This window comes from Ursus arctos, unplaced genomic scaffold, assembly GCF_023065955.2.
Source record: "Ursus arctos isolate Adak ecotype North America unplaced genomic scaffold, UrsArc2.0 scaffold_14, whole genome shotgun sequence".
In the NCBI taxonomy this organism is placed as follows: domain Eukaryota; kingdom Metazoa; phylum Chordata; class Mammalia; order Carnivora; family Ursidae; genus Ursus; species Ursus arctos.
In genome coordinates, this window is record NW_026622808.1 from 17,167,842 (window position 1) to 17,191,913 (window position 24,072).

General features: G+C 52.9%; 2 protein-coding genes across 17 annotated transcripts in view; one reads left to right on the forward strand and one right to left on the reverse strand.

Moving 5' to 3' along the window:
- Positions 1-297: 297 nt before the first annotated feature.
- PRAM1 (PML-RARA regulated adaptor molecule 1) lies at positions 298-12,133 on the forward strand. 4 transcript variants are annotated; one of them, XM_057311459.1, is made up of 11 exons: positions 4,364-4,755; positions 5,634-5,682; positions 6,594-8,151; positions 8,236-8,302; positions 8,379-8,455; positions 10,986-11,040; positions 11,146-11,254; positions 11,401-11,563; positions 11,645-11,678; positions 11,785-11,870; positions 11,956-12,133. In XM_057311459.1, the coding sequence occupies exons 1-10, from the start codon at positions 4,364-4,366 to the stop codon at positions 11,825-11,827; spliced, it is 2,547 nt and encodes an 848-aa protein (XP_057167442.1). In that variant the 3' UTR covers positions 11,828-11,870; positions 11,956-12,133. The 4 variants fall into 4 exon arrangements, with proteins under 4 accessions (XP_048082528.1, XP_057167442.1, XP_057167441.1 ...); XM_057311458.1 differs by having other exon boundaries at positions 11,785-11,819; XM_048226571.2 differs by lacking the exon at positions 5,634-5,682 and having other exon boundaries at positions 298-4,755; positions 11,785-12,133.
- A 1,049-nt stretch (positions 12,134-13,182) lies between these two features.
- The window catches only part of HNRNPM (heterogeneous nuclear ribonucleoprotein M), a 39,189-nt gene continuing 28,299 nt past the window's right edge, over positions 13,183-24,072 (reverse strand). For 5 of the 13 annotated variants that reach the window (XM_057311465.1, XM_057311466.1, XM_057311462.1 and 2 more), the window contains 5 exons: positions 22,203-22,301; positions 18,733-18,786; positions 15,940-16,742; positions 15,251-15,302; positions 13,183-13,606 (listed from right to left, as the gene is read on the reverse strand). In XM_057311465.1, coding sequence (XP_057167448.1) covers positions 13,443-13,606; positions 15,251-15,302; positions 15,940-16,742; positions 18,733-18,786; positions 22,203-22,301 — 1,172 coding nt within the window. In that variant the 3' untranslated portion in view covers positions 13,183-13,442. The remainder of the gene's footprint in view (positions 13,607-15,250; positions 15,303-15,939; positions 16,743-18,732; positions 18,787-22,202; positions 22,302-24,072) is intronic. The other 8 variants (XM_026481245.4, XM_026481239.4, XM_057311468.1 and 5 more) reach the window with 2 other exon arrangements.

Genomic DNA, 24,072 nt, shown 5'->3' on the forward strand with positions numbered 1-24,072 from the left:
GTGTCTGGGTCCCTTGCCCCTCCGATGCACAGCCGGCCAGTCTAGCAGTCCTGGGGTGCTCACACTCTGAGAGGGGACAAGCCTCCCTTCACCCTCACTACTCCCCTGTCACCTTAACACTGGGACCCAGGTCTCCAGCGCAGTGCTACCCTATCCAGCTGTAGTTGGCACTGCCAGTGCCCCTTGTCCCAACATTTCCAGAAACCAGATGGGATGTCAGTCAGTAGGACAGGCTGGGAGGCTGGTCCTGAGAAAGTGCTGGGGCTGGCCCTGCTGGAACCCCCCCCCCCCCCCAAATCCCGAAGCCAGTGCTGACTTGGCAGGTGACAGGGTTGAAGTGGTGGTGCCAGGGCCCCCAGGTCTGGGCACGCTGGCAGCCCGGGGACTCTGGTTTTGCCTTTGTCACTGTCCTCCAGACTCTCATCTTTGGCTGCCTGCTTTCACTTCTGCCCCTATGTCACCTCTGAGGAGGAGGGTGGGTCAAAGCCAACCTTAGGGAGCCCGGACTCCCTCCCTTCTCACCCGTCCCCTTTCTCAGTCTTTCAGCCACGAGGATCTCCTCTTCCCTTCCTTCATGGAAAATGAGTCCTGGATCAGGGTTCAAAATCTGGGGCCACACTGCTGTCCCAGCCCTGTTGTCACCAAAACCCAGTGGGCCAAGCTTCCTGAATGTGGAAGTCCTGTGCGTGTTGTGGGCAGCCACCCCCAGAAGCTAGTTTTACCTCCTGCATCTTGCTGTCTTCCAGCCCCATGGTCCCCTGGCCTAGGCCCCTGACCCTCTTCCCCCTCCTCAGGTACCTGAAGCAGTCCCTCCTGCCCTTCCCCCCAGTCCGAACACCACTGCAAACAGGTTTCTTCTCATGCCTGCCTGGTAGCCTTCAGTGGCTCCCCACGGCTTTCTGGATGAAGACCTTGTTCTAATAACCCACAAGTCTCCATCCGGAACCTCCCCACCCCCTCCCCCATCCCTCTCCTCTTCCTCCTCCTCCTCTTCCTGGGGAACACAGACCTTCTAAGAGCAAGAACTCCCGAGCCTCCTTGCAGCTGAACAGCTCCACGCTCCAGAGGCCCTTCTGCTTCTGAAGGAAGGAGCTGACCTGAGTACCCTTAGGATCTGCCCACCTGTGTGGCTGCCTGAGATCTCACAAGGGGCTTCAGGGCTGCAACATCATCGATGGGGTTGTAGCTGAGACTCAGCTGGCTCAGGCCAGGTGTCTGTTCTGCCAGCACCTCTGGGCCCATGCTGAGGCAGGTATCGCTCAGCACCCGCTGTGGGGCCACATGGGCCATCAGGGGACCTTGGGGCTCCAGGTGCCCTGAGCTTTCCTCTTCCCAGCTGGAAGCCTGGAACCAGGACTTTGTGACCCTGGAGAAGACTCAGCCTTCCTGCATCTCACTTTGCTAGTCTTTAGGATGGGTGTGTCATGATGCTTACTCCCTGGGGTCCTTATGAAGATTCAAACAAGGACTGGGGAGACACGCTGGGGGCTTGGGAAATGTTTGTGAGTGATTCACATCCCTCTGGCTACCAAGCCCATGGCTGCCTGGGACACCCCCCAGCAAAGAACGCAGGAAGGAAGTGGCGTGGGATCAAGGGGCCCATATTACAGCTAGAGAAGGTGAGGCTAGGAGGGTAAGATGACTGAGCCAGGCCCAGTTCCAGTTCACTGATGCTGTACCACCCTAGAAGCCAGCGACAGTTCCCATCTATAAGAAAACGCAGGCAGTGAGGCCCGAAGGGCACCCTCCCCTTTTCCCACATCTCCAGGGACAGGGTTCAGTCTTCTCCCCCAGGACCCCAACCTGTCTCCAAGGTAATCAGAATCCCTTCCCCCATCAGTCCCTCTCATTCAGCCACCCCTGAATCCAGGCAGTGCCACTTCCCAGTCTCTCAGGACCTTTCCAGAAAGTTCCAGAGCCAACATTCTTGATCCAGGTATCCCACCCCACCCCATCACCCATGTAAATGCAACAGCCCCTCCCATGGAGACAGTGTGTGCCCCCCCCCACCCCCACCCCAGCAACCTCTGAAACTCTGCTCAGAGGCCTAAGGAGCTGGATCATACCTGGCCTGGGCACCCTGCTCACTCCAAAAGTAACATCCTACCCTTGCCCCCTCCCAACTCATGTCCAGCTTTTTCAGCTCGACTGGGAAATCTGCTCCCAGTGTCTTCCTCAGCCCCTGCCCTCCCTCTAGCCAAACTGATCGATCCCAGGGAGGACGCGCCTCCCCCAACTGCAAAAAGCCTGGCCCGGCTCCGCCCAGCAGAGGGCGCCCAGGAGTATCAGTCTTGAAGGGAGAAGGACAGGCCAGTGTATCAGGGCAGTCATCCACTTTGCTTGGGTGCCCCAACAGGGGGCAGGCTGATAAGAGACCGTGGGTTTACGTCGAACAGGCTGAGCCTCTCCAGGTGGGTTACATCAGATGAGTCCGGCCAGGTGCCCAACCACCGTCCGGCAGTTGTCCAGCACCAGTGCCAGCACCACCAGACTGGAGGAGGGGAAATAAGGCTCCTAGGTGCCCGTCCCAGAACCCTTCCTTTGACCTGGATGCAAGCACCCCTATCCTGGGCCTCCATGCACCCCTCGACCCCCAGGATTGGCTGCCCACATGCTCAGTCCTCCTTGACTGCGTGCACTTGGACCACTTGTGGTTGAGCGTGGAGACCACCACCGCATCTGTCTCCGGACCATAACCAGGGCAGCCAGGCATGCCCCTGCTCTTGCGCAAGGATCTAACACACCCGCTCTGGCTCCCCACCCCCACCTTCCATGTGCTCAGAACCCCAGGACCCCTCCCTAGCCCAGAGTTTCACAGGATCGCTGGAGCAAACACCTCCACACACACACACCCCTCCCCGCCCGGGCACTGAAACCCCAAGGCAGACCCTAGCCCGCACTCACTTCGGGCTTCAGTTTCCTCAGCCCTATTTGTGGAGCCTCCTGTCCAAGTTCATGGCCACACTTTGCAGACCAGCCCAGGGCCACCAGGAAGGCTCCAAACACAAAGGGGAGGTGGGGGGAACACCTCCTCAGGGCCGTGGGGGAATAGGGCTTGCCAGACAGAGACCCTACAAACTTTGAGTTCCAGGCCGTGGGGTATTCACATGGTGTGGCTGGCCTTGGAGCCTGGGAAGTCCCCAGCTTGTCACGGGCGTTTAGTCCTTTAGCTTACCTTGATGGGGCACCTACTGTATGCTCTTGGCCAATACTTGTCTTTTCGTTCATTCATTTCCCTCACTCACCAAACACCGGGAGGGTCTGTGCTGCCTGGACCCAGAGACCCAGGGAAGACCCACTCTCATCATCCCTGGTCTCCCAGGACTCCTGTTCCAAGGGGACCCGCATCTGGGAATGTGACACACGGGGCATGCCTGCTAGTGCAGGGATGGGGGTGGGGATGGGCCGGCACAGAGGCTCCAGAATCCTCCAGCTGTGCATCTTAAGGTGGACACAAACAGGCGGAGTCCTTTCCGACTGTGCAGCCTGTGGCCTCCGTGGCAGGGAGGTAATGAACGGCTCCAGCTGGGAATGCAGTGTCCTCAAGACTGACTGGATCCTTCTACATCCTTGCTACTCCAGGGCATCACCTGGGATGTTTAAAAATCTGAGGCTCCACCACGGACCTGAGGCAGAACCTGTACTTTAATAGGGTCTCAGGGTGACTTGCGGGCACATGAGAATCACCCTCAAAGTGTTTCAGAAATCCCCAGGCTCGGGGCACCAGGTTGGCTCAGTCAGAGGGGTGTGAGTCTTATCTCGGGGTTGTGAGTTCAAGCCCCAAGTTGGGTGTAGGGGTCCCTTAAATAAGCTTTTTTAAAAAGAAACCCCCAGGCTCAGGCCAATTAAGTCGGAATGTCCAGGAGCTTCCTTCCATCTTTTCGTAAACTCTAAAGCTATTTCCATGTATAGCCAAACTTGAGAATCAGGGCTCTGCACTCTCCCCCGGTCTGTGTGCCCAAAGTCACTGACCTCCTGCAGACCAAGCCCTGTGGTTAGGGCTCGCCGCCACAGCACTAGTTCTGCCCGCCCCCTTCGGCCCCTCTTCACTACTCTCCCTGCTGTCTCCATTTTCCGCCCTGTCCTCAGACTCCCTTCCTCCCCAGGGGGCAAGGCCTTAGCTACTACTCACCCAATGCACCCACCCCCAAATCTGCCATCCCAGCTGGGCCCTCTGCCACCCACAGCCGCCCACGACCCATGTGACATCTGTCCCCATAATAGGGAAGTCTCACTCAGAGCTGAGAATCCAACGGTGGGGAAGTGTGGAAATGAGGCAGGCGGATGAGGCAACAAGAGCCTGCAGAAGGGCCTCACCCATCACGCTCTCCCAACTCCTGAGTCTCCTGGCCCCAAGCTGACCATGCCCCTTACCCCCAGAGAACTCCCCCTCCCAAGGAGGCCTTCAGGGCCTGGCACGGAGTCCTCCCTGGAGACCAGAAGTCAGCCAGCCCCCAGAACCACAGAGAGTCAAGCAACTGGTGACCATGTTGGGCATGTGCTGACAGCCGATGCACGAAGCACGGAGACCAAGGAGACAGTAGCAAGCAGGACAGGAACTCAAGTGCCAAGCAGGATCTGGGGACAGGCAGGGGCTGTCTCCGCCTCCTTTTCTTCCTCCTCTGCTCTCCCCACCCCGCCAGCATCCCCCACCCCCATGGGGCCGGTGGAGCAGAAGCCACAGTCACTTCCTGAAGGCAGCGGCCCAGCTCGGGTCCCACTTGCCCTGTGGCCCATCACCCGCCTGCAGCCATGGTGAGTGAACCCCCGGCCCTAGGTGAGCCCCCCCACCCCACCTCAGCCCCGGAAACAGCAAGGACCATCACAAAGGCCCAGAGGTAGGCAGCAGCCAGGATGCACCACTGGGACAGCTGGGGCCCAGGCTGGGGCTAGGACTTGAATAGGGGGAACAGGCAGAACGGCCCCGGACTACTCTCCTCCCGGGTCGGCATGAACAGCAACCTGGTGACAGGAGACCAGGGTGAGCGGAGGGGCTTCCTGCAGGTGACACAGTGGGTCAAGTACACGCCACCCACTCCCCACCCCAGCAGTCACCCAAGGCATGACCTGCTGACCCTGATTTCTCTGGTCCTGTGCGTGACCCGGGAATCCTTACTCCGACCCACCTGGAAGGGGGCTTTAATAGGGGCATTTCAGGCCCTAGAAGGGAATTGCTACCTTTCCTCGTTCTCTGGATGGGCAAAGTGAGGCACAGACAGGAGCACAGTCTCCACGGTTCTGCCCTCCCCCCCACGCCCGTCTCCTAGGGTCCAAGTGAAGCCAGGCGTGGGGGCTGCAGCAGGGCCCCCTCTGGTCAGAGCAGGCCTGGCCTACTTGTGCACCCGCCTGTGTCTGTGGCGGAGAGCATGGGGCCAGTCGAGACCATAGCTGGGATGGACCAGGTATGTCAGAGGTGGGGCACGTGCCCGACTGTGCCGCGGTTTGGGCCAGCCTGCCGCTTCTCCTGGGTGCTGTCAACGGTGAGTGCCCTGATCGTCAACAAAGGGTGTCGTCGGACTGTGAAACTCTGAGCCAACATTTGCCTCCAGGTCTCTCTCCACGTCTTTCTGCAAGTCTGTGACAATCAGACTGGACGTGGCCGAGTATATGCCTTTGTATCCTGTATATTTCAGTAAATATCTACTGAGCACCAGCAGCGTGCCACGCACCGGGAGGACGGCAGTGAGTGAGCCAAGTTGCTAACCTTCCATAGGGGCTGGGGTGGGGTGCAGAGAGAACACACACAAAAAAGCCAAGACACATTTGTGAAATAATGTAAAACTGTATGATACATAGTGGCAGGTACTGAGAGGAAAATGTAGGTCGGGGAGAATGGAGAGTTCTGCAAAGCGGATATCAATTTTTTTAAATGAGGGTGGTCTGGAAGGCAGGCCTAATAAGAAAATATCAGCAGAGACCTGGAGGTGGAAGAGGCAAGCAGCAGACCCTAGGGACACGTGTCCCAGGCAAGGGGCAGGACAAAGGCTGGAGAAAGGGGGGAGGGGCGGGGGGGCCAGGCTGAGGTAACTGGGTAAGGGAGGCAGGCAGATCGCCGGTTTAGGGCCTTCATGAAGTCTTCAGCTTTTACCATGAGGAAATGAAGAAGTGTTGCCAGATTTTGAGCAGAGGGGCTTCCTCCAGCTGCTGTGGGGGAGGTCCTGGCCAGAGATGGGGGGCGGGGGGGAGGCAGGAGACCGGTTAGGAGCCTGGGTTCCTCCAGCCAGCATCACAGTGGTACAGGCAGTGAGAAGTGGCTGGATTCTGGATGTATTTTGAAATTAGAACAGAAGGCACTAGGGATGTGGAGCATGAAAGCACAGGGTACCTCAAGGACACTTGGAAGGCACCACCAACTGAGGGGGAGGGCTGTGGGAACAGCAGGCTATGGGGGAGCATCGGGAGCCTGAGTCCTGATGGGGGTGAGTTGGGGGCATAAGCAGTGCCTAAGTGGAAAGGTCAGGACTCCAGGGAGTCTGGAGACAAATGTGGGAGGCCCCAGCCAACAGGAGAGCGAGCCAAGGAGAAAGGGTGGCGAAGAGGAGCTAGGAGAAACCTTGTTTGAGTCCCTGCCTGACTGGCTCCATGTCCCTTAGGGGAGCCATCAGGACTTCCGGAGCCTTCAAGCAAAGTTCCAGGCCTCTCAGCCGGAGACCAGCGAACTCCCCAAAAAACCCCCGAAGCCTGAGTTCAACAAACTTCTAAAGAAGTTTCCACCACCTGAGCTAAGCGAGGACCCCAAGAAGCCCCTGCAGCCCAGTTGCACTGATCTGCCCAGGAAACCCTCCAAACCTGAGCCAAGTGAACCCTCCAAGAAGTTCCCACAGCTCCAGGTCCTTCAGAAAGCTTTGCAGCCTGAGCCTGGCAACCCTGCCAAGCCCCCTCCAGAGCCCAAATCCAGTGCCTTCCCCAAAAAGCTCCAGCAGCCTGAGCCCCACGAGGCCACCCCAAACCCCTCACAGCCTGACTTCGGTACCCTTCCCAAGAAGCCACCACAGCCCGAGTTCAGCGTGTACCCCAGAAAGCCCCCACAGCCTCAGGTCGATGGCCTCCCTAAGAAATCCCTGCCGCAGCCCGAGATCGGGGAGGTCCCTCAGACATCCCCCTGGAAGCCTGAGTCCAGTGAGCCCCACCCCTACTCCTCACAGCCCGAATTCAGTACCCTTCCCAAGAAACCCCCACAGCCCGAGTTCAGCGTGTACCCCAGAAAGCCCCCACAGCCTCATGCCGGTGGCCTCCCTAAGAAATCCCTGTCGCAGCCCGAGATCAGGGAGGTCCCTCAGACGCCCCCCTGGAAGCCCGAGTCCAGTGAGCCCCACCCCCACTCCTCAGAGCCCGACTTCAGTACCCTTCCCAAGAAGCCACCACAGCTGGAATTCAGTGTGTACCCCAGAAAGCCCCCACAGCCTCAGGTCAGTGGCCTCCCTAAGAAATCCCTGCCGCAGCCCAAGATCGGGGAGGTCCCTCAGACACCCCCCTGGAAGCCTGAGTCCAGTAAGCCCCAGCCCCACTCCTCACAGCCTGATTTCAATACATTTCCCAAAAAGATCCCAGCCCCTCAGCTGAATGACCTCCCCAAGAAGCTCCTGCACCCTGATTTTGGTGACCTAACCAGGAGGTCCTCAGAGCCTGAAGTCAGTGTGTTTCCCAAGCGGCCGCGGCAGTCTGAATTCAAAGCACCCTCCAAGAAGCCCCTACAGCCCGAGCTGGGGAGCCTCCCCAGGGTGTCCTCAGAGCCTGAGTTTGGCCTACTCCCCGGGAAGTTTCTGCAGCCTGAGTGCCAGGGGCCCCCCCGGAAGTTCTCGCAGCCCGAGTCCAGTGCTCTGCCCAAAAAGCACCTGCACCCCGAGTTCTTTGGTGATCTCCCTAAAAAGCCACCCCTCCCCGGCTCTGTTTCAGAGGGCTCACTTCCCACTGCTGTCACAGGCTCCCGCCCCAGGCTCCCACTCAGCCCTGGCTTTGGAGCCAGGCAGCAAAGATCAGGAGCTCTCACCCACAGTGGAGGGTCGAGGCTGGGCCTCAAATCCAGCCACCCACCCCGGCGGAGGCCTCTGCCCCCAGCCAGCAGCCTGGGACCCCCTCCAGCCAAGCCCCCACTACCCCCTGGCCCCAGGGATGTCCAGAGCTTCCGAAGAGCCACAGCCGCAGCCACAGGTGGGTCACGGCAACCCAGGCAGAAAGCTGGGGAAGAGGCTCCCTGGCAGGGCCTGCCTCCCTCCCGCTCTCATCTCTCCACAGCTCTGAGGAGGACCCGTTCTTTTGCTGGAATCCACTTCCAAGCGGGACAGACTGAAGACATTCTGCAGTGAGTGTGGGGAGTAAAGGGGCCCTGGCGCAGGTTGAGGGCTTGAAAGAGGCCCTTACCTCAGGTATTCCTGCAGGGACCAGGATGAAGTCTACGAGCTGTATGAGGACATGGAGCCCACGGACAACTCCAGCCCCAGCCCCAAGGGCAGAGGTTTGTTGGTGGTGGGGCTGAGCCCTCAGCCCGACCATCCTGCCCGGGCACCTGAGGACCATTCATTGCAAGGGCATATTCTGCCATGCTGCTGGTGTGAAGCCGAGGGACAATCCCTCTCCCTGGCAGTGCCAGGGGAGAAAGTAGAGGGCAGGAAGGGCCTTTCAGAGAAGTCATACCAGCTCCTGATGGGCAGAACAGGAGGTAAGGCAGCCCAGAGGCCAACAGCCAGTGAGCGTGGTGTGGCCACGGCAGGGGTGTGGCCCAGGGTGGAGGGAGAAGGTGTGAGAAGAGCAGTGGAAGAATCAGAAAGGACTTGGCATGTGACGCAGGGGTGAGCAGGAGCAAGCCAGCCCATGCCATGGATGAGGCCCAAGTTTCAAGCCTAACGCCTGGGTGCAGAGTGGAGGTATCCCTGAGTTGGAGACAAGGTGTCAGGTTCCACAGCAGACTGGCTGTGCTGGAGGTGACTGCCAGATGTCCAGGTCGGACTCAGGCCTGAACTCAGGCATGGTCTGGAGACAGCGACCCCTGAGCCTGCAGTCCTAGACACTCTGTGCTCTGGGGTTCCTAAGGACCCTATTGTCTCCCTTCTCCCAAGTGTCTGCTCCTGAAGAGCAGGATAATGGCAAAGCAGGTATGTCTCCAGCCCAGCTGCAGGGTTAATGCCTTCACCAATTCTGAGCCGGGGGGGGGGGGGGGGGGGGGGAGTGACTTGCATGCAAGCCCTGTACACGACCATCACGGAACATGCACCACCGTCCCCGCCCCCGCCCCCACGGCAGCAGCATGCCCTTTCACAGATGTGGAAGCCTGAGGACCAGAGAAGCAACTTGCCCCAGTTCATACAGCCAGTACACAGGAGCCCAGGCCCTGTGCTCCCAGACGGCTTCCCTGCCCTATCTCTGGAAGGGCTTCCTACAGGGGACTCTTTTATTAAGGGTGCTTTTGGGATGCTCCCACTTCCCCACCCACCCACCCCTGCACTGGGTCTGCTGCCTCTACTACTCTTTCCCGAGCCCCTTCTGCTTCTCCTGGGCTTTCCTCAGGGGCTGCTTGCAACACCCTCTGTTAGCAGAGCTTCCTGACAGGGCTCCTCCTGCTTCCGCTCTGGTGAGGCTCTTGTGGCTGGGGTCTGGGGGCCACTCTTGGGGCCATGGACATGGGGAAAGGGAGTAACTGGCCATTCTGCTTTCAGCAGCCTTGCAGGCATAGCCCACCCCTTCCCCAATCCCCAACAGACCAGGAACATCTCCACCTCTGCTCACTGTCCCTGTCTGTGGACAATCGTCTCCCCATTCCATGCCAGTCATTCTGCAAGACTCCATTCAAATAGACTTCTCAACTCTCTCCCTTCTTGAAACACTGTATGTGGGCCCTCACCCTCACTGATAGTACAGATTGTCCCAAAGGCTACTTGGCCCTTTTCAAATCTAGCTGCCCACTCCGCCCCACTTTGGAGTGGTACCAGCCCCACTCCAGAGGTTCCTCGGCACTGCCTGGGGCTCCCCTGGAAGGGGCTGGGGCCAGCAGACCTAGCTCTTTCCCAGGATCTCAACAGGTCCCCCTTAGAGCCTGCCTTACCTGCGTGGCCTGATTAGGGTCACAGTGCCAGGAGGTCTGGGCCGCAGGTATGCCAAGTCTGCCCTCCACCACGGCGCCCGGAGGCATGCTCCACACTGTGCTGGGCTTGCAGGGGCCCTGGGGTGCCTCTGGGAGAAGGGGGAGCAGCCAGAGGGAGTGTCCTGGGTGAGACTATAGATGGCATCACCATCTCAGCACCAGGCCAAGGCTGGAGTCTGGAGCAAAAAGCTGAGGGCTTCGTGTTCTGGATCCTTCACTCAACTGCTACTCATGAGGCTCTGGCTGTAAGCTAAACCCCAGGCCAGCAGTCTCCTCCCTGAAAGGCTGGCAGTTTGCCAGGAAGTCAGCCCTCACTGGGGAGACTCCTCACAGTGCCGTCTCAGCAGCAGTCAGTCCAGTCACCCCACCCCACAGCCTTCTCAGACACCCACTTCATTGGCTCTAAGAAATGCTTTTGCCCAATTTTTGACCCAAATCCCATGACAATTCCCAAGCCAACCTACTCTAGAAGACAGACATGAAATGGCCTCAAAAGCCTGCAAATAAATCCTGCATTTATCATTTCCAGCCAGATGACCTTGGAGCAGGATTGCTTTACCACCCAGAGCCTGTATTCATTACCCTATCAGTGAGCTGGGAATGACAGTATTGCCTACTAGCCTAAGTAATAATGTTGTTGTGACAGTTAAAATGAGGTACTGTAGTCAACAGTTCCTGCCATGCCTACCATGCAGTAGGAATTAACGAAAACAAGAGGCAATCCATTAGAACTCACAACCCAGAAGGCAGGCCTGGGGAGAAGATGGACAGGTGGGCAGGGTGGGGGCTGGGAAGGGCTGGATGTCCTGAGAACTGACACAGGGAAAGCTCATTCGCGATCAAGCCACCAGCGTCAAGACGAAGGCTGGGCTACAGTCCCTGCCCTAACTCAGCGCTCTGCTTCCAGATGAAGTGCCATCTATCCAGCAACCCCCCAGGCCACCACAAGACCCAGAACTCAGGTACCACAGGGCAATGGGCATGGAACAGGGAAGGGATGAACTCTGGGAGGACAAGAAGGGGGCCCCTGAGGAGCGCATCTACCTCAGGAGCACCTAATTCCTCAGGAAGGAGAAGGTTCCCCAGCCACAGCAGTTGCCACCCACAGACCCAAAGACTCTGAAGCAGATGCGGAAGGCAGAGAAAGCCGAGAGGGAGTTCCGGAAAAAGTTCAAGGTGTGAACACCAGAATCCTCTAAACAAGAGCCCTGGGAGTTCTGGGCACAGCCCCAACTGACCAAGGCCCCACAAATTCCATCCTCAGAAGATGGGGTTCCTGGGGTGACAGCACAAAATAAAAGCTCTAACATATCCCTCCCCAGTTTGAGGGGGAGATAGTGATTCAGACAAGGATGATGATCGATCCCAATGCCAAGACACGTCGTGGGGGTGGCAAGCACCTGGGGATCCGGCGTGGGGAGATCCTGGAAGTGATCGAGTACACCAACAAGGATGAGATGCTGTGCCGGGACACCAAGGGCAAATGTAAGTCAGCCAGGCCAGAAAGTCCTAGGGAAACCTGCTACCACCAAGGCTGAGAGCTTACCTATCCCCCTCTCTTTGCAGATGGCTACGTGCCCAGAACAGCTCTACTGCCCCTGTGAGTACTGGCCCTGACTGGGGGGCGGGGGGGGGACGACACACAGGGAGGGTGGGGTGGTCAGTGGACCAAGGTGACTCTTACTGACCAAACTGCTCTCTGCTAGGGAAACGGAGGTGTATGACGATGTTGGCTTCCTGGGTATGTAGATGCTCTGGGTAGGCTAGAAGGGACCACAGTGCCTGGAAGGAGGTAAACCCCTCACCCCATTTCCCTGGGGCTGCTCATTATCTGTTTATGGGGAGAAGAGTCACTGCAAATCACCCTTCCTCGGCAGACCCTCTGGAGAGCCAACCATTCCCCCAGGAACGATAAGACCCACAGGTGTGGGTACACAGACAACCGGCCAGCCAAGCCACCCGCTAACCCAGGAGTCTTGGATCCCAGACTGGCAGTCACAGAACCACCCAGGCTGCCTACATACATGAACCACATAAAGCTCCTATTTAAAGCAATTCCTGCTTCTTGTCTTTTCTTTCCCTCCTGATTGGCACACAGCGGAGTCATGATCCAACACTTGGGGGTCTGCAAGGTCAACCCCATCCCTCCATTGTCTCACCCTTCCGCGATAAACACCAGCAGAAAAGTGTGGCAGGGAGAGGGTGGCAAAGGTAGGACACCACAAGCAAACATGACAAGCAGTGGCTGCAGCTCCACACAGGCCGCAACAGCTGTCTAGCCCAAGTGGACCTATTTATGAGATCACATCATGGGGGAGAAGAGGAAGGAGTGACCCGGTTCTGACACAGCCCACGTATCACATTCAGCCTAAACCACTATAGGACTAAATATGCTCAGAAACTCGCACCCTGCTTGGTCCGTCACTGCAGCGAAGAAAAGCGGCTATGAACTGAAAGTATATGCCCCCACCCTCCACAAGCACACACCACAATCCCTATGTTGAAAGCCTAATGCCCAATGTGATGCTATCTGGGTGGTGATTAGTGTCTTTATAAAAGAGGCCCAAGAAAGTTCCCCTGCCACTTCCACCATGTGAGATCACAGCTAGAAAGTATGATCCATGAACAAAGATCAGGTTCCCTCACCAGACATGGAATCTGCCAGTGTTTTGATCCTGGATGTCCCAGCCTCCCCAGAACTGTGAGGAATACATGTCTGTTGTTTATAAGGTGCCCAGTTTATGGTATTTTTGTTAGAGCAGCTGAAGCAGACTATGACAAAAGCCAAACTGGAAATGAGCCTGACCCAATGTCTGCGGCCCAGATAGCAATTGTACAGGAGGAAGAGAGACCGGCTCTCAGGACTCCCCGCGGGACCACTAACATCTAAGCGCTTTGTTGGAGAATTCAAGTCCACTCAGGACTCAGTTTCATAAAGAGTGCTCCTGAAGTGGCCAGGGTCCATGTCCTCTACCCTCGGGGTCCACAAAGGATAGGGATGAGACCCCCAGGGGTCACAGCTCCAAGGGTAGAAAGACAACTGGCTCTAGCTCCCCCAACCTCAGGTAGGTGCCCCACAACACATACGCAAAAAAGCAAGCATCTTTTCAGGAACTGGTATTTATTATCAAAGTCATATTCGATGTCAACAAGATGCCACAACTACAAAAAAAATTGCGCACATTGCAATCTCAATGCAAACAGTCAAATGGAACCCCAGTCATTAAAAAAGTAATTCAAATTACCCCAAAAAGCAACTGAATTTTTTAAACATCTTTATACATCCAGCCAACAAATTAAAATGGTTAACAAGAAAAAATACAAATTCAGAGGTCTGGTATCGATGTTTAAAAAAGGCAACTGCTTAAGCATTTCTATCGATTCGAACATCAATCTCTCGGCCACTCAGCTTCATCCCATTCATCATCCGGCAGGCTCTCTCCGCCACCTCTGGCGACTCAAACTTAACCACACCGCACCCCTTGGACTTCCCGTTCTCCATCTTGATGTCGGCATACAGCACGTGGCCTGGGCACAGGGAGGGAAGAAGAGACCACAACTCATCAGGCAAACCCAGAGCTCAGCCTCAGTCTGGGCTCCACTCAGTCCAGATCACCTGTTGGATTTTGGTGGACAGAGTCAAAAGGGAGAGCGGCCCTGGCACACGAATGCTCAGAACACAATAGCCGGACTCCAGCGACTATGGCCCTCAGCCATGTTGCCATTCTTCTGCCAAAAGGACAACAATCTGACCCATGATGAGCCTCCCTGGCAGCTTGAAATGCATACTCGTACACTCAAGATTAAGTTACAAAGGGGGCTGTGTGAGGCCAACTTTATAGGTGAGTTTTACAGAGGCTTCATCTCCCAGACCGCACACCACAGCATTTAGGAGGCCATCAGGATAGAATGGACGCTTCTGTACTGTCCACACATAGGCTGCGTCCTATCTCACAAGTGGGTTTCACATATTCATTCAAGCACTGATTAAGCATCCAGGTATGTGTCAAGCACCACCATGAAACAAGTCTATAGGGGAAGAGCTAAGAAGGACCTGACTGTGTAGCCTATGCTGGGGGCCCTCGTTTCTAAAGCCATTAAACTCACCCCCAAGGGAAGGTCAACATCTAGGGGACTTCTCACGGGACAGTTGTGAAACACTTAAGGTCATCAGAAGGAAGACTCTTGCTATACTGGCATGAAATAAAGCACTTCTGGAGAATGGCACTTGCAACTCAGGGTTCAGGGACAGGAGGGAGACGAAAGAGGAGGAACTAAGTTACAAAGGGGCTAGTGAGTTTCTCTCACTGGCAGACGGGCACCTCCAGGCGTCTGAGGCAGGGGAGCAGCGTGATTCAACCTGACTTTTCAGAATACCTACTACAATGTGAAACTAAGGAGTGGGGAGAGGGCAAGAAGGCGCACGATGGCTCAACAGCTGCCCCAAGAGAAGAACCAGGAGAAGCAGCAAAGTGGTGCAATCTGAGCTACCAGTTAAACAGGAAGTGAGCAACACTGAGGCGGCCCTGACCCAGCAAGCCACCCAGACTTTGGGCTTAGGCCCGGGGCTCCCACTGGACATGGTTAACAGAACAGAGGTGGTGGGAGTGAGGGGCAGGGATTCACCCGGGGCCAACTTCACTTCCTTTCAGCCACACAGTGAGCCTTTCAGAATGGTGGCCTGGTGTGCCAGGAAACCACAACCAGTGCCCCTCAGTCTCATTCACACATAAGTTCACCCCTGGGAACTTCTGGGCGAGTGCTCTTTGAGGCATGAACCAACAGTGCGGTGGTAGAAAGCAACCTCATCTCAGATGTTTTTATTCAGCTTTGTCACGTAGAAGCCATGTGACCTTGGGAAGGTGACTTTGCCTGACTCATCTGCAAAATGGGGACATTACCTCTTTTCAAAAACCATAAAAGGAGAAGGATGGGGTTGAAATGAGAACACAGGTGAGAAATGTCTGACACATAAGAGGAAACTCAACAACTGGCTTGAGTATTTGCACAGGCAGAAAAATGGCAAGTCCCACTGGTCCTCGAGTCATGGCAAGTGGCTGTGAAGACCAGGATGGGAGCTTCCCTGCACCCCTCAAATGCATCACTAACAAGCTAAGACTTCTGAAGCCACAACACATGGAAGCACCTAAAAAGCCTTTCTCAAACACTTACCACATTCGTTGAATTTGTCTTTTAGCATCTTCCATGTAAAATCAAATGGGAGCTATAGGGAAAAGGAGAAACCAATGAATGATACAACCAAATCCTAATGTCCTAATGTATAAACACCAGAGTCTGTCTGAGGGGAACTTTCAGGACTTCTTGTTACCCAAGAAACAGGGTACCCTTCAAACTGAGATGATCAGCAGAGAACAAAACATGCCTGTCTGGAATGAGGTTCGAAACCAGCACACCAAACATACTCCCTTGTGGCATTAACTGCCTAAGGGAGAACCATGCAGAGGACAGTCGCCTACAATAAGCGGCCCACAGACCATTCAACAGTAACTGAAGGTGGTCAACTTGGTACAAAGATAATGCAGATATAGCCCTTTGTCCCTCTGTCCTGCCCAGGTGCAGCGGCTCTTCAAGCCAAGGGAATCAAGAAGACAGGGTTCCTGAGCTCACCGTTGGTGTCTACCTAGCAGTCTGACAACCCGGGGCTCCTGTCGCAGAGAGTTCCTTATGCTCTTACATTCCCTCCTTATCCCAGCAGCACCAGACTTTGGGGACAGTAGCAAGGTGGCCTTATGTGCTGCTACTCTACTTCCTCTGCCTGAGGGCACCAACTCTGACCCCAACCGGCTCCCCTCCTCCCTTTGTGACTACCACCACCACCAAGCTGCTGAAGAGCCACTTACATTTCTCACAAATATCTGGCAGGCCTTCCTGGCCACCCCGGGAGCATGGCCTCCAGCTCCGCCAAAGGAACCTGCGAAGCTTCCTCCAAAGTTGCCACGCTCCATCTCGATGGCGCGGTCAAAGCTGGCACCGCCACCGCCACCCATGGCCAGGCCCATGCGCTCAATGCCGGCGCCTAGGGCTGGACCCATGGCAGGACCCATGCGTTCCAGGCTGTTGGCGCCCATGCGCTCCAGGCCCATGCGCTCGAGACTGTTGGCGCCCATTCGCTCCAGGCCCATGCGCTCCAGGTTGTTGGCGCCCATGCGCTCCAGGCCGGTGGCCATGCGATCCATCACGGGGCCCATGCGCTCCAGGCCAGCCCCCATGCCTGCGGGCACCATGCGCTCCATGCTCAGGCCCATGCGCTCGATGGCAGGGCCCATACGCTCCACACCAGAGCCCATGCGCTCAATGGTCTGGCCCACGCGGTCGATGGGCGCGGCCATGCGCTCAAGGCCAAAGCCCATGCCGGCACCCATGCGCTCCACGCCAGAGCCGATGCGCTCCATGGTCTGGCCCATGCGCTCGATGCTGGAGGCCATATGGTCGAGGCCCAGTGGGCCCATGCGCTCGATGCCAGAGCCCATGCGCTCAACTGAGCCCATGCGGTCCATGACCAGGCCCATGCGCTCGATCTCGGAGCCCACACGATCCATGCCATGGCCCAGGCCTGCGCCCATGCGCTCCATGCCGGCACCCCCAATGCGGTCAATTCCAGGGCCCATCCTCTCGATCCCAGGGACACTGCCTCCACCTCCACCTGGAACAAGGAAACAAAACACAGGCAGGTATCAGGACTTGCACATCTGTGTGTACACCACCATGCCAGGAGGGTGACCTGGGTGCAGAGGCTTGGGTACTTCACAAGCTCAACCACAGTTCGGGAATTAAATCCCACCACAATTCATGATCAGACATTTCTCAAATGTCAACAATTGTTAAGGCAGGGTGGTGAGGACATCACTCTTCCTATTTTCTGTGCCAGAGCTGAAATTTCCATAGTAAAATTTTAAAAAGGAGAAAATCTACCCTGGAGGAATTGTGTCAACAATGTTCTCCATGTTATTTCAGAAGCACTAGCACTTGTAACTAGCTTTGTGAGCCATGGTTGTCAATTCCCGAGAACTCTGAAGTCTCCCCACCAAATTCAACGGAGAAATGCCCTCAAAGAAGGAAGCTTGGAAACCCCACCCTCAGTTGGTCAGTCCATGTAACAGATTCTGTGGATTATATGTGACAATTCAGATCAGTCACAACCTTTACCCTCTCCCAGCTTGTCCCTCTCAGATGCCCTGCTGATGGCCAGTCTGGCTGCATTTCCTTAGCACCTCCAGGCATAAAGAGGCTAGTATACAGCCACATAATTAAGAGGAGATAAAGAAAACAAACACCAATATAGATCTTCTATGTCTAGATGGACAGAGAGCCACTTCCAGGGAGCCTTACTCTGTGAGGAAAACCCCCAAATGACTTGTGTATAATTCTGCTGGCTTTGGAGGAAAAGAAGGCAATGGCACTGCAGAGTAGATCCTAGAAGAGGCTAAGATCAGTTCTCAATGCCATGGTTCAGCTAGACACATGCTGGCATGTCAGCAATGCAGGGACCCTGTGAGGCTGGTAGCCCTGGACAAGGAGGGTCTGCCCAGCACTTTTCCACATGCAGAGCATGAGGGTCTCTCTCACTCAAGCTTCACCACCACCGCTGCCACCTGCCTCTGAAAAAGGTCAGCTGAGCCCACAGCCAGCCCATTACTGACCCAAGCAGCCCAGTCCAAGGCGTAAATTCAAGAAAAGGAAAATCAGAAGTTTCTGTGAGTCTCTGACTGACGACCTCACGTCACTCTATTTCTCCATGACTATTTCCTTAGTCATGCTGAGTAACAGCACGCCAAGTGGCAAAATATAAACACAATTTTAACAATATTAGACTTTCAGAGCAGAAATTTCTCAGAAACTATTAAAAAAATAAAAGCAAGATAACTAGAAAGGGCAGGTAGCATGCTCAAGAACATCAGAAATCAGGCTGACCCCCTGGTGCCAAAAACAGCAGAGAACAAGGGGAAAACGGTGCCCATGTGGAGTTTAGAATCAGAGCACCACAGAAATAACCAGCAAGTGGAGTTACCAAGGAAATGCCAAGACACTCAGAGCCACTGGGGGGGCGGGGGTGTCAAGCTGAAAAAAGAAGTTCATTTAGTTTTAAGTACCCATAAAAAAAAAGTGTATTAATGGACGGATATATTCCAAAATGATTACAGCACTCATCACTGGGCAGTGAGACTGCAGATATTTACTTTATAATTTTCTGAATATTTATCAGTACACACGTACAGTTTAGTAAGCATTTGTTATGGATGGAGCTAGTATATGTTTATAATCAGGTATTTGCTTTTAGGAATTTACAATTTTATAGTATTTAAAACAACAAAGCCCCCAAATTACATGGATATTATAATGATGACAATGGCTAACACTTACACAGCACTTACGTAGGTACTCACTTCTATGCATTAACTCATTTACTCTGCACAACAACCCTATGAGGTAGGTACCATTATATCCCCATTTACACTATGGAAAATAGAGAGGTTCAGTAACTTGCCAAATGTCACACAGCTAAGGAGAGACAGAGCTGGTTCCCACCCAGGCAGTCTATTTTAGAGCCCATGCTTTCCACCACTACACTCTACTATCCCCAGTAATAACAGCCTATTCTAAAAATCAAAACATCAAAACTAAGCGTTTCCTACCTCCTCCCTGCTTTGCAATGATCTCTCCTCTCTTCAGTGCATTACTTAGGATTTCTAAGGAAATCAGGAAGAAAAAAAAATTAGCCAAATTTCTCTATGGTAACAGAAATTTGTTTATTACAGATTCCAGAGTAAGAATATTACTAATTTAAAAATAAAACAAGGAAAGGGGGGAGGGGTTAAGAAATACACACACAGACAAGATCATTTTACTAGAAAACTCTAAGAGTCCTTGATGTTGGGTCATGATACTAGAATCCCATGTAGCTCCAGAGTCTGAGGCCCAGTTGGCAAGACCATCTGGGAATGTGCCCAGCAGAGCTAAGTAAGAGCCAGAGTGCACCAATGAACTGAACTTAGAAAATCAGAGCAAGAATGGGGCCAGTAGCAGTTTTCTAAAGCTGGTCCAAACCCTCACTCACCCACCAGATCCAATCAACACCTCACATTATCCTTCAGCAAACTAAAGCTGTGGCTATACTTACTGCCAAAACCCTAAAAACCAGCAGCAACTGCATGCAGTGCTCAAGTATGACCTCATTAACAAGTCGTGCATGGAAAGACTGCAGCAAGCTGAGCCCACCAGCCCCACCTGGAAGGAGCTGGGTGTGACGATGACTAAGTGACAGACAAAGCTTCAGGAAAATAAAATACCCAACATATCCAGAACACATCCAACACCTTGTCCAAAACAGAAAACACTGTTGCTTGTTTGCCAACGATTCATACAAACCTCTTTGAAGTTTGTCTAATGCTATATGGTTAGTACTAGCTTTCAAAAGATTCTTCTCAGCCTTTCACTGTGTAAAGAAACTTGTACCCACCCCCTTCTCTGGTCCCAAAGTGTACTCAGCAATGTGGACTAATAGCCACAAAGCACATCTCATTTTCTGACTGCGACCATAGAGATTAACCCTACCCCCACAGCTGTTTCTGGTACTACAACCACCTGCTACAGGAAGGACGTGGGAAAGCATACCAAGAAACAACAGACCTCCAGCCTGCAAGCAAGGAGGGCTTACTTATTCCACGACACCTGCGATACTGCTCCACATACCCAGCGTAGCTTCACTTTCCTAAATCGGCAGCACTTAAATCAAAATACTCCTTGCAAAAGCATCACAATCGGCACTCCATTGATTTGAAGAGAAAGGAAAAATTTTCATGGGCATTCACAGACCTCCCTGCTCTGACTCTGAACTTGAATCTGCTCTTCATGCCCCGGGTAGACCCTTACCTCCAAGCCTGTGCGCCTGATGCTGTCAGCCCTCTCTGCCACTACACCCTCCTGTTACACTGAACCCTTTCAGACACTCAGCCCGCCGCTCCACCTTAAACTGCATCTCCTCCACCACGGTCTTGCACTCCTGCTCGGATCCAGTGCTCTCAGCAGAACACTTCTATCAGAAAGGTAGAACATGCTTTTTTCAATCTTAACACAGAGAAAATGATCACCTTTGTGTGTTGCTCACCTGGCTGCCAAGGGCCTAGGAACCAACATCTTCACTGGCACCCTCACTAGGCCACTTCTACGTACGGACCTCCGGTGCTGCCCTGAGTCACTAAGCATCGTCTCCTCAGCTGCACCACCTCCTTCAAGGTCAAGGACCACATATGTGCATCCCTGCACCACCAAGTACAGTGGTTTGCAGAAACAAGGGCAAAGATCTATTGCCTTGATAGAAGAGAAGGGACCTGAATAGGGAGACACACTACCAAAAGTAGCACCAAAACAATTCAATTTTCAAGTGAAAAACAGAAAGGAGAGATAAATCAAGAACTGAACAAACAAAAACAAAAAACTCATCCAGGCCAACTAGTCTGAACCCCAACTTAAACTTAGACACCTTTTTACTAAATTGGGTCTGATCACAAGCAGCAGCAGGAATTCCAGAACAAAGCCCTTTGCTCTTGCCCCTGTCCCTTTGGGAGGTCTCAGGACAAAGAGACAAGATAGTCTCAATCAGAGAGATGGTGGCAAAGTAGCAGGAAATAGCAAGGCCTACAGATGCCATTTCTATTCAGGTCGGGACCAGAGGAATTTCCTGTTGCCATGAGACATAATGACCTCATCAGATCTACCCCTTCTCCACGAACCAGGGCAAGGCCACCAGCTCATCACAGAGGTTGACAGGCACCTCAGAGTGGTGAAGTTTAGGCCTAAGGCAGGAAGAAGTGCCTAGGAAGCAAAGTCATTTGCCATCTTGTTCTTACCCTTGGTTTCCACAAATTGCTATTTGCAGCCAAATGACAAGTTTTTTTAATTTTTAAAAATATCCTGCTATTCCAGGACACAAAAACAGAATCAGTCTTAGACAATAAGAAACTTTAGCCGACCTAATCATACAGATTATGAACTCACCCCCAAAATTCTAAAGCTTTGGAATAATCTAGAATAAAGCTACAATAGGTCACAGAAGACAGCACAAGGAAAAAAAAAAAAGTAAATCTTCACTACCAGCCTAGTAAGAAACAAGAAAGTCCTTCTAGCTACCTAACTGCCAGTAGGGAAAAAGAGAAACAAGTCTCCACCAAACAACTGTTTTCCCTCTACTCTTCTAATAGTTCCTGAGTTTCATGGAGGACACAACACAAAGATGGGAGTCCTAGAAATAATCTGAAGAATCGCCTCGCTGATGAGCTGGATGACGAATCTTTCTAGGACCAGAATATATCTAATACAAACTTACACAAAAGAACTTAAAATCTTCACACCTAACCCAAGGACAGAGGCTGAGCACTCTGAGGCAGTCATCCAGAAGCCTCACATCTGCACAGAATGAGAAGCAGAAGATGGAGGGAGAGTACAGATCCATGCTCCAAATCGCCTTTGACAGAAACAAACTTAAGAGCCCAAAACTGGACAATCTCTTTGGACCATACTAATGAAGAATTAGGCTGGTGGATTCTCAGAAACATCTGAACTCAAAACGGGGGACAGGAGAGACAATCACCGAGAAGTAAAGAAACTGCTTCGCAATCTAACCAAAACTGTAACAAGAGTTTCTCTGCAGCACTTAGGCCCAATACGCAGGCCTTCCAGCATCAGATAACTCCCCCAGTTCCCTGAGGCCTCTTTTAAAGGTACCAGCAAGCACACCATGCCATCCGTTAACTAGACCACCACAGCGCCCTGGGCAAGGGAACTCACACCCCACTCAGCAGAGCCTCAGAAATCTCTACCACTCCAGAGAGCCAGTGCCATGTAAACACAGTGGTTTTTAACTCCCACAGCAAGCAAACACCTTATACCAATGCAACCATAGAAGCCACCTGAAAAGACTAAAGAAAAATGGTGCTATTGATACCAATAAAAAATTCAAGGACCAAAAGTTTTTACCTAGGTCTAGAAAATGTTCGATTTTTTAAAAGACTATGGAAAAACAACTGACTTTGCCTAAAAGAACCTCTGACCTGAGGGTGAGCCTGCACCCCAAGGGGTGAGCCCCACCCATGTGGGGCCTTCTTACCCATTCCTCTGCCAAGGGGCTCGCCAAAGCTTCGAGACATTCCCATCTTGTTTCTGGCAAAGTCTCTCTCAAATCCTCCACCCATGCCACGCTCCATCTCTGTGGAGAAAAACATTACCCTAGGCCTTTCCAGGAACATCACTGTGTTTTAGACATGACAAACTACAGGCACACGACAGCCACCACCACGTCAGCATGTTCACTCTTACTACAGAGAAACTATCATTCATCCTTTTTTCCTTAAAAAAGTCACCTCAAGTGAATCCCTGGAAACTACCTACCTTGAATCCATTAAGGACTAATTGACAACTTTCATTAAAGCCCCCCCAGTGAGTAAGGTACACCAAGCACTTGCTCCTACAGCAACCACGTGGGCGCATGCTGAGTCAAAGGCAGGCTGCAGTGGCAGCTACCACCTGCGGGGTACTTCCCACATGCCCCGCCCCACCCAGGCTCTACGGATGCCAGTAGTTCACATAATCCTCACAAGAGCCTGCAACATCACCGCCCCTTTACAAAGAAAGAGGCTCAAATGCCTTAATAACCTGACCAAGGTCACACGCCTGGTTAAGGGCTGAGGCAAAGGCGGGAACCTAAACCCAATGCAAACATCCACGCTCTATTAACACAAGCACATCCACACAGAATACAGAAACACGTCTGCATATAACGGGACTTCTCTACTAACCAGGGTGGTTTCGTCTATACAAGGATGTTGGTAGCTTCATTACTTTTTTCTATGCTGACAGCAAGACTTACGTTTTGCAATAGTCTTTTAAAAATAAAGGTCTTAGCTTCTATGGGGAAGCCTTACCACAGCTGTCCACCTGCTGGAGAAAACCTCTGATGATCCCATTATTGGCTACTTCTTTCCTCTAAAACAAGACTTAAGATGTGTATCACACCGTGTCTCCCTCCCATACTGAGAGGTCCTTGAAAAACCTAGTTAATTAATGTTGCTCCTTAGAAATCAGGTAATGATCACCTTTTATCGCACAACTACCAAAAATGGTTATATGAAGCTCAAGTCCCTTACTTTCGATGACATGAACAAGCCTACCGAAGGGGTGGAAGCAGGCTAGCCATCATGAATTACTTAGAAAACGCAGCAGAGGGACGCCTACATGGCTCAGTCGATTAAGCGTCTGCCTTTGGCTCAGGTCATGATCTTGGGGTCCTGGGATCACGCCCTGCCATCAGGCTCCCTGCCGAGCGGGGAGCCTGCTTCTCCTTGTTTGCCTCTGCCCCCATTCATGCTCACTCTCTAATAAAAATCTTTAAAAAAAAAGAAAAAAAGAAAACACAGATTTTAGCAATGGTGAACTTGCTATTCATAGTTTGAATCGACCCAAACTGAACTGCACAGGTTGGTGGCATGCCATCTGCTGAAACTAGCTTGCGCAAGCTTTCATGTGGTGGGCAGAAGGGAAACCCCAGAGTGGGACTATAATGGAGGATGCTCTGCTGTACTCCTTTCATCCCTATCTTACCGGCATGAAGGCGGCAGCACTCCGCCCCCTTGAGATAAGGAAGTCATACACAGGTATTAATGTCAGTGGCGGCCTCAGAACTCATCTTCCCAAACGAAAACAAAAAGAAAATTAAACAGAACTCATCTTCCCAACTGTCAACAGGCTCTACAGTTCAGGGAACTCTCTGTGAATTCCAATGTCCCACCCAAAAAGAGTTTTCCTTGTCAAATATTGTATCTTATTATTGTTTGGCATTTGATTTTTTATTTTGTAATTTTTAATATCTGTTTTATCAGGACTTGACCTGTACTGCTGATTGACTGGCCCTGAGACTGATTTCTTTCTTTTTTTTTTTTTTTAAGATTTTATTTATTTATTTGACAGAGATAGAGACAGCC

Bases quoted from the DNA above. Each gene is read 5' to 3' on its own strand.
- PRAM1 (XM_057311458.1), top strand. From the start codon at position 4,364: ATGCCCCTTACCCCCAGAGAACTCCCCCTCCCAAGGAGGCCTTCAGGG. The intron at 4,756-5,633 runs GTGAGTGAACCC...TGTATATTTCAG, and splicing joins ATCACCCGCCTGCAGCCATG to TAAATATCTACTGAGCACCA. The intron at 8,152-8,235 runs GTGGGTCACGGC...ATCTCTCCACAG, and splicing joins AGCCACAGCCGCAGCCACAG to CTCTGAGGAGGACCCGTTCT.